The following is a 16,408-nucleotide window of genomic DNA, read 5'->3' as shown; positions in this document are numbered from 1 at the left end:
GTGCAATGGCATGATCTCGGCTCACTGCAACCTCTGCCTCCCAGGTTCAAGTGATTCTCGTGCCTCAGCCTCCCAAGTAGCTGGAATTACAGGTGTGTGCCACCACACCCATCTAATTTTTGTATTTTTAGTAGGGACAGGGTTTCACCATGTTGGCCATGCTGGTTTTGAACTCCTGACCATAAGTGATCTGCACACTTTGGCCTCCCAAAGTATTGGGATTACAGGTGTGAGCCACCACACCCGGCCTAATGCCTGGCTATTTTTTAATTTAAAAGATTTTTTTTTTATAGAGGTGGGGGCTTAGTATGTTGCCCAGACTGGACTCAAACTCCTGGGCTCAAGTGATCCTCCCACCTCAGCCTCCCAAAGTGCTAGGATTACAGGCATGAGCCACTGGCCCAGTCGGTTTGTTTTTGGTTTTGATTTTTTGAGACAGGGTCTGTCTCTGCCGCCCTGGCTGGAGAGCAGTGGTACAATCTTGGCTCACTGCAGCCTCTGCCTCCCAGGTTCAAGCGATTCTCCTGCCTCAGCCTCCCAAGTAGCTGGGATTACAGGTGTGTGCCACCACACCCAGCTCATTTTTGTGTTTTTTAGTAGAGATGGGGTTTCACCATGTTGGCCAGGCTGGTGTCGAACTCCTGACCTCAGGTGATCCGCCCACCTTGGCCTCCCAAAGTGCTGGGATTGCAGGCATAAGCCGCTGCACCCAGCCCTAATTTTCCTATTTTTAGTAGATACGGGTTTTCACCACGTTGCCCAGGCTGGTCTCGAACTCCTGAGCTCAAGTGATCCACCTGCCTCAGCCTCCCAAATTGCTGAGATTACAGGCTTGAGCCACGGTGACCAACTGTCTTTTTTTTTAAAAGCCTGTTTGAGGAAGGGCCATTTGAACAGAGGTGAATGAAATGGAGTTGCTTCTCCTGTCCTCTGTTTGCTTTACCCATAGCCCTTATCAGAACCACCATAAACCGTTCATTTATGCAACTCCACCCTTAACATCAGAGTCCTCTGGACGTGTCGTGAGCTCTGTAATGGCACCGCCTAGCACGCAGCATGGGTCACCACAGACGAGCCTCCGTCATCCTACGGAGACGGGTGAGCAAGCGACTCAGGGAGTGAATGAACCCATCAGCTGTGTCTGACTGTAAAGACAGCGTTCTGGACCCTTGCACTCTGGTGTCCTGGTTAAACAGCTCTTTCTCATCCTTTCATCCTCCTGGGCTCCCTGGCTACCCCTCCAAGTTGCCAGACCCCACTCTGCCCAAGCTTGCTGCCCCAGGCCCCTCACCTTTCTGCACCTTGTCGCAGAGCAAGTAGAGCTCCTCACCACCCGTGCACGGCCCACTTTCCTTGTTAATTCGGCAAATCCGCAGCTCTGACGTGTTTGTGGATTCTGCGAAGGAGCGAGAGGAAGAAGTGTATATAAAAAAAAATCCAGACCGGGCGCGGTGGCTCACGCCTGTAATCCCAGCACTTTGGGAGGCCGAGGCAGGCAGATCACGAGGTCAGGAGATCGAGACCATCCTGGCTAACACGGTGAAACCCCCGTCTCTGCTAAAAATACAAAAAAATTAGCCAGGCGTGGTGGCGGGCGCCTGTAGTCCCAGCTACTCGGGAGGCTGAGGCAGGAGAATGGCGTGAACCCGAGAGGTGGAGCTTGCAGTGAGCAGAGATTGCGCCACTGCACTCCAGCTTGGGTGACAGAGTGACACTCCATCTCAAAAAAAAAAAAAAAAAATCCAGAGAATTCAGTCACCAAACCCTTACTGGGCACCCAGTGGGTGCCATCCCCGGGGCTGGAGAGGTGGGGAATTGAAAAGGCAGGGCATCTGATCCTCATGGAACCCTAGTCCAGGTGGAGAAAAGTCACTCGGACAGGAGGGGTTAATGGACAATCGTCAGCCCTCACGCTGAGGTCCGGTGAGTGTCTGTCCAAAACGAAGATCTTTTGTCGGGCATGGTGGCTCACGCCTGTAATCCCAGCTCTTTGGGAGGCCGAGGCAGGTGGATCACTTGAGGTCAGGAGTTCGAGACCAGCCTGGCCAACATGGTGAAACCCTGACTCTACTGAAAATACAAAAATTAGCTGGGTGTGGTCCCAGTTACTCAGGAGGCTGAGGCAGAAGAATCGCTTGAACCCAGGAGGCAGGGGTTGCAGGGAGCTGAGACTGCACCACTGCACTCCATTGTGGGTGACAGAGGAAGACTCCGTCTCAAAACAAAAAACAAACAAACAAAAAACAAAAGAAGATCCTTTGCTAGGCAAGGTAGCTAGCTCACACCTGTAATCCAAGCACTTTTGGGGGCCCAGCCAGGAAGATCACATGAGGCCAGAAGTTCAAGACCAGCCTGGGCAACATAGCAGACCCCATCTCTCTCAAAAAAGAAAAAAAACAATTAGTCAGGCATGATGGCTCACACCTGTAATGCCAGCACTTGAGGGGCCGAGGAGGGAGGATCGTTTGAGCCCAGGAGTTCCGTACCAGCCTGGGTAACATGGTGAGACTCTAGCTCTACAAAAAGTTTTAAAAATAAAACTTAGCCAGGTGTGGTGGCACATGCCTGTAGTCTCAGCTACTTGTGAGGCTGAACTGGGAGGATCACTTGAGCCCAGGAGTTCAGGCTGCAGTAAGCTATGACTGCACCACTGCATGACTGCCTAGGCAACAGAGTGAGACCCTATCTCTAAAAAAAAATAATAAGAATAACTTTTTAAAAATGTTTAAGGGAGACCCTCAGACCTCAGGGAGAGTTGATGGGGTCCCAGGTGAGAGAAGGTTCCTTGAGGAGAGTTTGATAGACTGTAATCTTGTAGTGGACACCTGTTGTTTTCTCCATCTAGTAGTCCTGGCCCCTTTTCTTTTTTTTTTTTGAGACGGAGTCTTTCTCTGTCCCCCAGGCTGGAGTGCGGTGGCGCGATCTTGGCTCACCGCAACCTCCACCTCCTGGGTTCACGCCATTCTCCTGCCTCAGCCTCCCGAGTAGCTGGGAATACACGCGCCCGCCAACACGCCCGGCTAATTTTTTTTGTGTGTGTTTTTAGTAGAGACGGGGTTTCACCGTGTTAGCCAGGATGGTCTCGATCTCCTGACCTCGTGATCCGCCCGCCTCAGCCTCCCAAAGTGCTGGGATTACAGGCTTGAGCCACCGCGCCCGGCTTGGCCCCTTTTCTTTTAACAGCCTCCAATTTTCCCTCAAGGGACCACCCCTCATCTTAGTAACTGGGATTGGGCAGGGCTGAGCCCACTTCCTAGCTCAGCAGTAATTGATCACGTGCCCCAGACTTGGCCAATTAGAGCAGTGCATCCCTCTGGCCAAAGCTGATTGGTCAAAAAGGAGCAAATGACCAAAACCAGGCCAATGAGAGATAGAGACCTGAGACTTTAAGCAAAGCTATTAGGTAAGAGAAGCTAAAAGCAGCTTTGGGAGTAGGGGAAAGGTGCCAGGCAGGTAGGATATAAGCATGGATTCTAACATGGAGGAAGAACAGCTGAGAGACAGAAAGAGACAGATCTCTAATGACATCACTGAGGTCCTGGATGCAGCCAGACCTGAAGCACTATGCTACATCTGCATTTTTCTCATTAATAGAACAAATAGAACAAATTATTCTCTTTTTTCCCCCTTAAGCCTATTTAAGTAAGGATTCTTTTTTTTTTTTTTTTTTTTTTTTTTTTTTGAGAAGGAGTCTCGCTCTGTTGCCCAGGCTGGAGTGCAGTGGTGTGATCTTGGCTCACTACAAGCTCCGCCTCCAGAGTTCACGCCATTCTCCTGCCTCAGCCTCCCGAGTAGCTGGGACTACAGGTGCCTGCCAGGACACCCAGCTAATTTTTTTTTTTTTTGGATTTTTAGTAGAGATGGGGTTTCGCCATGTTAGCCAGGATGGTCTCGATCTCCTGACCTTGTGATCCGCCCGCCTCGGCCTCCCAAAGTGCTGGGATTACAGGCGTGAGCCACCACGCCCGTCTAAGTTGGGATTCTATCACTTGCATCCATAAATGCCCTGACTGAATTAATATCCCATTTTGATGCTCACAGCAGTCACTATGGGTTGGCTAAAACCTACCAGTTATTCCCAATCCCCTCTTCTATGCCTGTACCCCTCTATAGAGGTTGAAAAATCTAAGCACTTGCTTTCCCAGACCACCCTGCAACTAGCAGTGGCCATGGGACCAAGGTCTGGCCACTGAGAAATAAGCAGAAGTCTACCAGGGTGATTCTGTGGAATATAATGCGCTCTCTCAGAAAGGGAGAGAGATTATTACTTATGCTGCCTCTTCCCTTGGGCTGCCTGGTATAGTTGTACAGAGTGTTCATTCTACAACACTAGAAGATTCCATTTTGCATTTGATTTTTTTTTTTCTTGTTTTTTGAGACGGAGTCCGTCTCCATTGCCCAGGCTAGAGTGCAGTGGTGCAATCTCAGGTCACTGCAACCTCCGCCTCCCAGGTAGCTGGGATTACAGGTGTGTGCCACCATGCCCAGCTAATTTTTGCATTTTTAGTAGAGACAGGATTTCACCACTTGCTCTGTTGCCCAGGCTGGACTGCAGTGGCATGATCACAGCTCACTGCAGCCTCAACCTCCTGGGCTCAAGCAATCTTCCCACCTCAGCCTCCAAAGTAGCTGGGACTACAGGTGCATGTCACCATGCCCAACTAATTTTTTTTCTTTTTTTGAGATGGAATCTCACTCTGTTGCACAGGCTGGAGTGCAGTGATGCGATCTCGGCTCACTGCAACCTCCACCTCCCGGGTTCAAGGAATTCTTCTGCCTCAGCCTCCTAAGTAGCTGGGATTATAGTTGCCTGCCACTGCGCCCAGCTAATTTTTGTATTTTTAGTAGAGACAGCGTTTTGGCATGTTGGCCAGGCTGGCCTCAAACTCCTGACTTCTCAGGTGACCTGCCCGCCTTGGCCTCCCAAAGTGCCGGGATTACCGGCATGAGCCACCGTGCCTGGCCACCCAGCTAATTTTTAAATTTTTTATACAGACAGGGTTTTGCCAAGTTGCCCAGGCTGGTCTTGAACTCCTGGGCTCAAGCAATCCTCCGACCTCGACCTCCCAAAGTGTTGGGATCACAGGCATGAGCCACGGCGCCTGAGCCATTCATGCCTCTGTAAGTGGGACATTCTGACACCTGCAGCCCAGAGTAATCCTAACGGCCACAGCACTCTCAACTCACTCTTGTCATAGACGGGCTCGGAAAGCACAGGATCCATCCGGCGCATCTGTCCCTGCTGGTCCCGATATGAGGCCTGGAAGCAGATCCTCACGACATTCATGTCTACTTCCTGATGGTTCTTCAGGGACCCAGCTGTCGGGGGAGACATGGGGAGGCTGAGGGTGGGAAGTGGAGACCCTCTCTGGGGTACAGGGGAACGGGGAAGGGATGGGGCTGGAGGAGACGGTGGGGCCTGGAGTGGTGAGGGGACCAGAGTGAGCAGAGAAGGCAAGGGGTTTGGGAGGACGTGATGGTCAGGTCAGGCAGGGGGTGCTCACCGTTGTAGGGGTCAATGCCCAGTTGAATCTTCCGCTCAATGGCAGCCTCAATCTCCTTCTTCCTCACACACTGGATGCCCAGGTTGTTAAAACTGAGGGGGTGACAGGGGAGGGAGAGGAGTGCTTGTGAGCAGGCAAGTGTGGCCCTAACCTGCAGGAGGGCTCTGGCAGATGCTGCTGTGGGGCTCAGGCTCTCAGGGGCTGACATCCCAGGCCCAGGGGTCCCAGCATTAGAAACGGTCTGGGGTTTAAACCTCTCAGAAGGCCAGCCCGGTGGCTCACACCTGTAATCCCAGGACTTTGGGAGGCCGAGGCAGGAGGATCACTTGAGGTCAGTAGTTCAAGACCAGCATGGCCAACATGGTGAAACCCTGTCTCTACTAAAAATACAAAAATTAGCGGGCATAGTAGTGCATGACTGTAATCCCAGCTACTCGGGAGGCTGAGGTAAAGAATCACTTGAACCCAGGAGGCAGAGGTTTCAGTGAGCTGAGATCACGCCACTGCACTCCAGCCTGCGCAACAGAGTTAGACTCCACTTCAAACAATAAAAAATAAAATAAACCTTTCGGCCCGATGCGGTGGCTCACATCTGTAGAATCCCAGCACTTTGGGAGGCCAAGGTGGGCAGATCACGAGGTCAAGAGATTGACACCATCCTGGCCAGCATGGTGAAACCCTGTCTCTACTAAAAATACAAAAATTAGCTGGGTGTGGTGGCACACACCTGTAATCCCAGCTACTCAGGAGGCTGAGGCAGGAGAATTGCTTGAGCCTGGGAGGTGGAGGTTGCAGTGAGCTGAGATCATGCCACTGCACTCCAGCCTGGCGATAGAGCAAGAATCTGTCTCAAAAAATAAAAATAAGCATGTCAAGGATTCTTGAGAAGATCCGGAACATGCCTTATCTTGACCACGTGAGAACACTGGCCAACTTCATCTTTAATAAGAAAACTTCAGGCTGGGCGTGGTGGCTCATGCCTGTAATCCCATCACTTTGGGAGGCCGACACGGGTGGATCGCGAGGTCAGGAGATCGAGACCATCCTGGCTAACATAGTGAAACCCTGTCTCTACTAAAAATACAAAAAAATTAGCGGGGCGTGGTGGCGGGCGCCCGTAGTCCCAGCTGCTCAGGAGGCTGAGGCAGGAGAATGGTGTGAACCTGGAAGGCAGAGCTTGCAGTGAGCCGAGATCGCGCCACTGCACTCCAGCCTGGGCAACAAAGCAAGACTCCATCTCAAAATAAATAAATAAATAAATAAATAAATAAATAAATAAATAAAAAATAAATAAATAAATAAATAAATAAATAAATAAATAAATAAAATAAGAAAACTTCAGGGCCGGGTGCGGTGGCTCACGCCTGTAATCCCAGTACTTTGGGAGGCTGAGGCGGGCGGATCACAATGTCAGAAGCTTGAGATCAGCCTGACCAACGTGGTGAAACCCCGTCTCTACCAAAAATACAAAAATTAGCCGGGTGCGGTGGTGGGCACCTGTAATCCCAGCTACTTGAGAGGCTGAGGCAGGAGAATCGCTTGAACCCAGGAGGCAGAGATTGCAGTGAGCCAAGATCACTCCATTGCACTCCAGCCTGGGTGACAGAGTGAGACTCGGTCTCAAAAAAAAAAAAAAAAAAAAAAAAAAGAGGCTGGGCACAGTGGCTCACGCCTGTAATCCCAGCACTCTGGGAGGCCGAGGCGGGCGGATCACGAGGTCAGGAGATGGTGACCATCCTGGCTAACACGGTGAAACCCCGTCTGTACTAAAAATACAAAAAAAAATAGCCGGGCGTGGTGGCGGACACCTGTAGTCCCAGCTACTTGCGAGGCTGAGGCAGGAGAATCAGTTGAACCCAGGAGGCAGAGCTTGCAGTGAGCCGAGATCAGGCCACTGCATTCCAGCCTGGGCAACAGAGTGAGACAGAAGGAAGGAAGGAAGGAAGGAAGGAAGGAAGGAAGGAAGGAAGGAAGAAGGAAGGAAGGAAGGAAGGAAGGAAGGAAGGAAGGAAGGAAGGAAGACTGCAAATTAAACCAATGAAGATGCCTTTGTTTTGGGGCACTCATCAAAATAGCAAAAATCAAAATGCTTCATAATATCCGGTGCTGGTGAGGTTGTGGAGAATCAGGTGCTCTCACCCATTACTGATGGGTCTGCAAATTGCATAACATGGCAGTATTCATTCATTCCACAAGTATTTCCTGAGCACCTACTATGTGCAAGTTACTGTGCCAGACACTCAGAATACAGCAGGGAACGTAAGAGACAAGATCTCTGCTCTCGGAACTGACATTTTCACTAAGTTTAAAAATTCCTAAAATTAAATCTTCAGAACCTGAGTGTGAGCAATACTCAGCCCTACCTTTGAAGTGCGTGCTGCCTTTAGGGCTCTCCCCAAAGTCCGTGTAACACAGTGAAGTGTGTCACTACCTTTCTGTCTCTTTGCACTATGAAAAAATGCTCAAAGTTTTAGATGTAGCCACTGTATGTTGTGTAAGCATTTGTGGACATATGCAAAATAAAAGTTATACAGTGCTTGTGTTTTAAAAAGAAAGAAAAGGCCAGCACAGTGGCTCATGCCTGTAATCCCAGCACTTTGGGAGGCCGAACTGGGAGGATCACCTAAGGTCAGCAGTTCGAGACCAGCCTGGCCAACATGGTGAAACCCCATTTCTAATAAAAATCCAAAAAAATTAGCTGGGTGTAGTGTCACGTGCCTGTAATCTCAGCTACTCGGGAGTCTGGGGCAGGAGAATCACTTGAATCCGGGAGGCGGAGGTTGGAGTGAGCTGAGATCGCACCATTGCACTCCAGCTTGGGCAACAAGAGCAAAACTCTGTCCCCCCCCACAAAAAAAGAGATAAATTGTAAAGTAAGAGAAAGAACAGACCTTGCAGTTAAGTCAGGTCTGCAGTCAAATCCCAGCTCTGTCATCAATTATCTGTGTTCCTTACCCTCTCTGAGCCTCAGCCTCAGTTTATTCCTCTACAAAATAGGGATACAATGTATGAGAATATGTGTGCGGCAAGGCTCCAGGCCTAAGTGAGGCCCTCCACTGTCCCCAGGCCTGTTTCCCCACCTAGGAGAGGCAGTGGGGAGGGTTTACCCAAGCTGCCCTCTGCTCTAAGGTTTCATGGGTGATCTCCATTCGCTTAGAATCTCTATGATCAAGGATGAGAGGTCGGAGGTCAGGGGGTGGGTACCTGTGCCGGGGGCTGACGTGAGGCCGGAGCCGCACCCTGCAGACGCCGTCAGTGCAGTCTTTCCCCACGAGGCTGTGGGGGTGGACTCGGTGAGGCCAGTCCTTCCACACCAGGCAGGCAGTCACCTCCACCTCCCGCAGCCCTCCACAATCCTGGAGCTGCGGGCAGAGAAGTCCTCTTTGGGGGTCCCATCACAGATGCCTGCATCCATCCAAACTCCTTGGGGCCTCCCTTGGCAGCTCCCCAACCCTCTCCCCACTGGGGGGCCTCTGTTGGGAGCTCCCCAACCTTCTCCCACGACCAGGAGGATGGAATGTGTTTGCTTAAGACCACTTTGGGCCGGGCAAGGTGGCTCATGCCTGTAATCCCAGCACGTTGGAAGGCTGAGGCGGGCGGATCACCTGAGGTCGGGAGTTCCAGACCAGCCTGGCTAACATGGTGAAACCCCGTCTCTACTGAAAATACAAAAATTAGCCTGGCATGGTGGCGCATGCCTGTAATCCCACCTGCTCGGGAGGCTGAGGCAGGAGAATCGCCTGAACCTGGGAGGCGGAGGATGCAGTGAGCTGAGTTCTTGACACTGCGCTCCACTCCAGCCTGGGTGACAGAGTAAGACGGTCTCAAAAAAAAAAAAAAAAAAAAAAGGCCACTTTGATATCCTAAACCAGAAGCTTCCAACTGATGAAATGGGGGGCCTCATATAATATCTGCCCTACAGGCTGCTTTTTTAGGCCACCCAGGCTTTTTTTTTTTTTGAGACGGAGTCTCGTTCTGTCGCCCAGGCTGGATCTGCTCACTGCAAGCTCTGCCTGCGGGTTCACACCATTCTCCTGCCTCAGCCTCCCGAGTAGCTGAGACTACAAGCGCCCGCCACCATGCCCGGCTAATTTTTTTGTATTTTCAGTAGAGATGGGGTTTCACCGTGTTGGCCAGGATGGTCTTGATCTCCTGACCTTGTGATCCGCCCGCCTCGGCCTCCCAAAGTGCTGGGATTACAGGCGTGAGCCACCGCGCCCGGCCTTTTTAAAATGTTTTTGAGACAAGGTCTCGCTGTATCACCTAAGCTAGAGTGCAGTGGCGGGAGATCTCGGCTCACTGCAACCTCCGCCTCCGGGCTCCAGAGATTCTCCTGCTTCAGCCTCCTGAGTAGCTGGGAATACAGGCGCACACTACCATGCCTGGCTAATTTTTGTGTTTTCAGTAGAGACGGGGTTTTGCTACATTGCCCAAGCTGGTCTCAAACTCCTGAACTCAAGCGATCTGCCTGCCTTGGCCTCCTGAAGTGCTGGGATGACAGGTATGAGCCACCACGTGAAAATTTCAACGTCATGGAAGACTATAAAGATGGGTGCCATGGCCGGGCACGGTGGCTCACGCCTGTAATCCCAGCACTTTGGGAGGCCGAGATGGGTGGGCAGATCATGAGGTCAGGAGATCGAGACCATCCTGGCTAACATGGTGAAACCCCGTCTCTACTAAAAATACAAAAAATTAGCCAGGCGTGGTGGCGGGCACCTGTAGTCCTAGCTACTTGGGAGGCTGAGGCAGGAGAATGGCGTGAACCCGGGAGGCGGAGCTTGCAGTGAGCCGAGATCGCGCCACTGCACTCCAGCCTGGGTGACAGAGCGAGACTCCATCTCAAAAAAAAAAAAGATGGGTGCCACATTTGGGGTTAAAAGACAACATGATGGATCAGGCACAGTGGCTCACACCTGTAATCCCAGTACTTTGGGAAGTTGAGGTGGGAGGACTGCTTGAGACCAGGAGTTCAAGACCAGCCTGGGCAACATAGTGAAACCCCATCTCTATAAAAAATACAAAAATTAGCCAGGTGTGGTGACAGCCGTCTATAATCGCAGCTACTCTGGAAGCTGAGGTGGGAGGATCGCTTGAGCCTGAGACGTGGAGGTTGCAATGAGCCCAGATTGCATCACTGCACTCCAGCCTGGGTGACAAAGAACCTGTCTCAAAAAAGAAAAAAAAAAAAGAGAGAGCGAGAAAGAGAATAAATTATGTATTGTGATCTGGGTGCCTGGGTGGTAGGTAGTTACACTGTGTAAACTACATATGTATACATTATATGTAAAAATTCAGAGCTTTAATCTTAACTATATATGATGAATTATATCTTAATTTTTTAAAAAAAGGAGAGAAGGGCTGGGCGCAGTGGCTCATGCTTGTAATCCCGGCACTTTGGGAGGCCAAGGTGGGTGGATCACCTGAGGTCAGGAGTTCGAGACCAGCCTGACCAACATGGAGAAACACTGTCTCTACTAAAAATACAAAATTAGCCTGGCGTGGTGGCGCATGCCTGTAGTCCCAGCTACTCGGGAGGCTGAGGCAGGAGAATCACTTGAACCCTGGAGACGGAGGTTGCGGTGGGCCCAGATCGTGCCATTGTACTCCAGCCTGGGTGACAAAGCAAGACTCCTTCTCAAATAATAAATAAATACATAAATAAAGAGAAAAGGAGAGAGAGACTAATGAGATAGGACAACCAAATGCAACATGATCCTTGGTTAGATCCTGGATTGAGGAGGAGGAAACAACTATAAAACACATTCTGGAAACAATTGGGAAATTGAAATATGGACTGTATATTACATGATTTGATGGGATTACTAATTTTCCTAGAGGTGATTAATGAGATTGTAGCTACAGAGGAGCTTATTATTAGGAGATACATACTGAAGTATTTAGGGGTGAAGTAGCATGATGGCTACAATTCATTTGTAAATGATTCATCAAAAAAACAATGTGTCGGCCAGGCGTGGTGGCTCACACCTGTAATCCCAGCACTTTTCGGAGACCAGGGAAGGTGGGCTGCTTCCGCACAGGAGTTCAAGACACGCCTGGGCAACATGGTCAGACCCCATCTCTACAAAAAATACAAAAATTAGCCAGATGTGGTGGAATGCACCTGTAGTCCCAGGTACTCAGGAGGCTAAGGTGGGAAAATTGCTTAAACCCTGGAGGTCCGGGCTTCAGTGAGCTGTGATGGCATCACTGTATTCCAGCCTGAGCAACAAGAGCAAGACCCTGTCTCAAAACAAAACAAAAATGTATGTATCTGTGTGTGTGTATGTTTGCCTGTGCGGAGACAGAATGAGAGACACAGCAGATGTGGCAAAATGTCAACTGGTGAATACAGATGAAAGACACTCACCTTTCAGCCGAGCATGGTGGCTCACACCTGTAATCCCAGCACTTTGGGAGGCTGAGGCGGGTGGATCACCTGAGGTCGAGAATTCGAGACCAGCCTGACCAACATGGAGAAACCCCGTCTCTACTAAAAATACAGAATTAGCAGGGCATGGTGGGCAACAACAGCGAAACTCCGTCTCAAAAAAAAATTAAAAAAAAAAAAAAAGGCACTCCCTTTTTTTTTTTTTTTTTTTTTTTGAGACGGAGTCTTGCTCTGTCCCCCAGGCTAGAGTGCAGTGGCGCGATCTCGGCTCACTGCAAGCTCCACCTCCCGGGTTCATGCCATTCTCCTGCCTCAGCCTCCCGAGTAGCTGGGACTACAGGCGCCCGCCAACACGTCCGGCTAATTTTTTGTATTTTTAGTAGAGACGGGGTTTCACCATGTTAGCCAGGATGGTCTCGATCTCCTGACCTCGTGATCCGCCCGCCTCGGCCTCCCAAAGTGCTGGGATTACAGGCTTGAGCCACCGCGCCAGGCAAGGCACTCACCTTTCAAAGATACTCAGTGTATTATTTTTAACTTTTCTATAGGTTTAAATTCTTTTTTTATTTTTTTTGAGATGGAGTCTTGCTCTGTTGCCCAGGCTGGAGTGCAATGGCACAATCTCAGCTCACTGCAACCTCTGCCTCCCAGGTTCAAGCCATTCTCCTGTCTCTACCTTCCAAGTAGCTAAGATTACAGATGCCTGCCACCATGCCTGGCTAATTTTTGTATTTTTATTTTATTTTACTTTTTTGAGATGGAGTCTTGCCCTGTTGTCCAGGCTAGAGTGCAGTGGTGCGATCTCGGCTCACTGCAAGCTCCACCTCCTGGGTTCACGCCATTCTCCTGCCTCAGCCTCTCGAGTAGCCAGGACTATAGGTGCCCGCCACCACGTCCGGCTAATTTTTTGTATTTTTAGTAGAGACGGGGTTTCACCATGTTAGCCAGGATGGTCTCCATCTCCTGACCTCATGATCCACCCGCCTTAGTCTCCCAAAGTGCTGGGATTACAGGCGTGAGCCACCGCGCCCGGCCAATAATTTTTGTGTTTTTAGTATAGATGGGGTTTCTCCATGTTGGCCAGGCTGGTCTCGAACTCCTGACCTCAGGTGATCTGCCTGCCTCGGCCTCCCAAAGTGCTGGGATTACAGGCATGAGCCACAGCGCCTGGTCTCTAGGTTTAGATTCTTTTATCATCCAAACTAATCAAAATGGCTGGGCACGGTTGTTCGCACCTGCAATCCCAGCACTTTGGGAGGCTGAGGCAGGTGGATCACCTGAGGCCAGGAGTTCGAGACCAGCCTGGGCAACACGGCAAAACCCCCTCTCTACTAAAAATACAAAATTAGCCAGGCATGATGGTACAGGCCTGTAATCCTAGCAACTCAGGAGGCTGAGGCAAGAGAATCGCTTGAACCCGAGAGGCAGAGATCGCACCATTGCACTCCAGCCTGGGCAACGAGAGCGAAACTCCATCTCAAAAAAAAAAAAAGGAATAATAACAAATTTATCAAAATGTATACAGTAAGTATGTGCAATTTTTCTTACATCAATTATACCTCAGTAAAACTTAAAAAAAAAAAACTAGACAGGAAAAAAACTAAAACTTCTTTTCCAACTAAAAGATTAGGAAACACTTGGAGCCCACAATTAAAATTATAAGACATCACATTATTTCAGATTTCCCGAATTCTTTTTTTTTTTTTTAAGACAGATTCTCTCTCTGTTGCCCAGGCTGGAGTGCAGTGGTGCGATCCCAGCCTCCAGGGCCTTGAACTCCTGACCTCAGGTGGTCCGCCCACCTCGGCCTCCCCACATTTTTCTTTTTTAAAAAAGGAAGTTATAGCAAGTGAAGCCAGAATTTTTGCTCAGCAGCCGCAGGCAGCAGCAAATAAAAAACAGCCCCGTTAGACAGGGCCAGTCCCACTTGGCATCTCTGAGTCACCGGCTCAGCCCTGCTGGCATCAAATACCCTCTGAAGCCTGCTCTGAACTTCTGAAGCTCAAGCCTATAAAATACCATTAACCATTGGTCTCAGTGGGGGAGTACTGCCCCCTAGGGGAAAAATGGGATTTGGGGGTGGCTGGTTGACACTGTGATGTGGACCCCACCGCAAGTAGACACGACCAGATATGCTGGACAGTTTATAAAACCGGGGACAGTCCCGCACAGCCATCCCGCATCCGGCAAGCCTTCTGAACATCCTGCCAAAGATTCGAGTCAATAAGAAACCTGTTTAAAATGATCAGATCCCAGAAACTTGCTCTATTGTTGCTGAGTGGTGTTTGTTTGTTTGTTTGTTTGTTTGTTTTTGAGACAGGATCTCGCACAGGCTGGAGTGCAATGGCACGATCTCGGCTCACTTCAACCTCCGCCTCCCAGACTCAAGCAATCCTTCCACCTTAGTCTCCCAAACTTCTGGGCTTAACAGGCATGCGTCACACCTGGCCCTTGCTCTGTTTGACACAAATAATATTCTTTCCCATAATTGTTTTTCCTTTTTTTGTTGTTGAGACGAGGTCTAACTCTGTCACCCAGGCTGGAGTTTCCCATAACTGTAATACCCACTGAATTTTGAAGGATTGCAACCAGCAAGCTAATTGTTTAGACCAAGGGTTGTTCGCCACTTTGGAAAATCCCCTCACCAACCGCAACCCTGCACGTGTGACATTTAAGTCACTAAGCCTGCGCAGCTGGGTCAGGCTGCATTTGTGGCCACGGCATTAACAAGGAGCCTATATATAGTCACAAACAACTGCCACCTTCCTCATATATCCTGTGGGGCATTTACATATTGAAATAAATGTGATTATAAATATGCTGTATTAATTTCCTTTTCTTTCTCTTTTATACTACAGTTTGGTGTAAAATATGGAGTTTTGGCCAGGCGCGGTGGCTCACGCCTGTAATCCCAGCACTGTGGGAGGCCGAGGCAGGCAGATCACTTGAGGTCAGGAGTTCGAGACCAGCCTGGCCAACATGGTGAAACCCCGTCTCTACTAAAAACACAAAAATTAGCCAGGCCTGGTGGCAGGTACCTGTAATCTCAGCTACCCAGGAGGCTGAGGCAGGAGAATCGCTTGAACTCAGGAGGCGGAGGTTGCATGCCACTGCACTTCAGCCTGGGCGACAGAGCGAGACTCCATCTCAAAATAATAATAATAATAAAATAAAATATGGACTTTGGAAGTGACTGTGAATAGAGGTAGATAATATTGTCTACAAATCTCACTGGGTCAGATAGGGTTAAAACCATTCATTTAACCAGTTCCTTGCTGTAATAGTAAGAGATTCTGAAAAGCTTAGAGTCAACAGTCTCAGGACTCATGCAGACTCCAGGGCTGAAAGCTTTCCATCCTTGAGATGTCAGTTGGGACTGTGGAAAAAACATTAGACTTTAGATTTTTTTTTTTTTGAGACAGCATCTTGCTCTGTCACCCAGACTGGAGAGTGCAGTGGTGTGACCATGGCTCACTGCAGCCTCCACTTCCCAGGCTCAAGCAATCCTCCCCGTTCAGCCTCCCATGGTGCTGGGACCCCAGGCGCATGCCACCACGCCTGGCTAATTTTTTTATTTTTATAGAGACGGGCATCTTGCCATGTCACCTGGGTTGGTCTTGAACTCCTGGCCTCAAGTGATCCTCCTGCCTTAGTCTCCCAAGGTGCTGGGATCACAGGCGTGAGCCACCATGCCTGGCCCATTAGGCTTTAGAATAAGTCAGACCTGGCACCAAATCCAGGCTGTACTACTGGCCATCTACAAGATAAACCTCTCGGGTCTTACTGTCTTTATGTGTAAAATAGGTATCCATAGTATGCAAAGTACCTGGTACATGGAAGCACTCAGTAAATGGCGGTAATTACTAGAGTAAACTTGCTGTGTGCCCTGTGCAGTTAACTGCCCCTCTTTTAACCTCAGTTTCCTACTCTGAAGATGGGGATAAAAATCCTGAATCCTTGGCCAGGAGTGGTGGGTCATGCCTGTAATCCCAGCAGTTTGGGAGGCCGAGGTCAGGAGATCGAGACCATCCTGGCTAACACGGTGAACCCCCGTCTCTACTAAATATACAAAAAATTAGCCGGGCGTGGTGGCAGGTGCCTGTGGTCCCAGCTACTCGGGAGGCTGAAGCAGGAGAATGGCGTGAACCCGGGAGGCGGAACTTGCAGTGAGCCAAGAACGCGCCACTGTGCTTCAGCCTGGGAGACAGAGTGAGACTCGGTCTCAAAAAAAAAAAAAAAAAAAAAAAAGCCTGAATCCAAGCCAGGCGTGCTGGCTCATTCCTGTAATCCCAGCACTTTGGGAGGCTGAGGCAGGTGGATCACCTGAGGGTAGGAGTTTGACATCAGCCTGGCCAACATGGTGAAACCCTGTCTCTACTAAAAATACAAAAATTAGCTGGGCATGGTGGTGCACGGCTGTAATCCCAGCTACTTGGGAGGCTAAGACAGGACAGTTGCTTGAACCTGGGAGGTGGAAGTTGCAGTGAGCTGAGATCGCACCGCTGCACTCCAG

General features: G+C 49.9%; 1 protein-coding gene across 3 annotated transcripts in view; it reads right to left on the bottom strand.

Annotated features, from left to right (window-relative positions):
• RELB (RELB proto-oncogene, NF-kB subunit) overlaps positions 1-16,408 on the bottom strand; it is a 45,299-nt gene that overhangs the window by 12,242 nt on the left and 16,649 nt on the right. For all 3 annotated transcript variants that reach the window (XM_032176446.2, XM_032176447.2, XM_058428996.1), the window contains 4 exons: positions 8,709-8,866; positions 5,505-5,596; positions 5,188-5,319; positions 1,292-1,396 (listed from right to left, as the gene is read on the bottom strand). In XM_032176446.2, the coding sequence (XP_032032337.1) occupies positions 1,292-1,396; positions 5,188-5,319; positions 5,505-5,596; positions 8,709-8,866 (487 nt within the window). The remainder of the gene's footprint in view (positions 1-1,291; positions 1,397-5,187; positions 5,320-5,504; positions 5,597-8,708; positions 8,867-16,408) is intronic.

The sequence above is a fragment of the Hylobates moloch genome, unplaced genomic scaffold, assembly GCF_009828535.3.
Source record: "Hylobates moloch isolate HMO894 unplaced genomic scaffold, HMol_V3 SCAFFOLD_15, whole genome shotgun sequence".
Classification (NCBI taxonomy): domain Eukaryota; kingdom Metazoa; phylum Chordata; class Mammalia; order Primates; family Hylobatidae; genus Hylobates; species Hylobates moloch.
The sequence above is the reverse complement of the archived record's forward strand: the minus strand, read 5'-3'. Positions and strand labels throughout refer to the sequence as shown.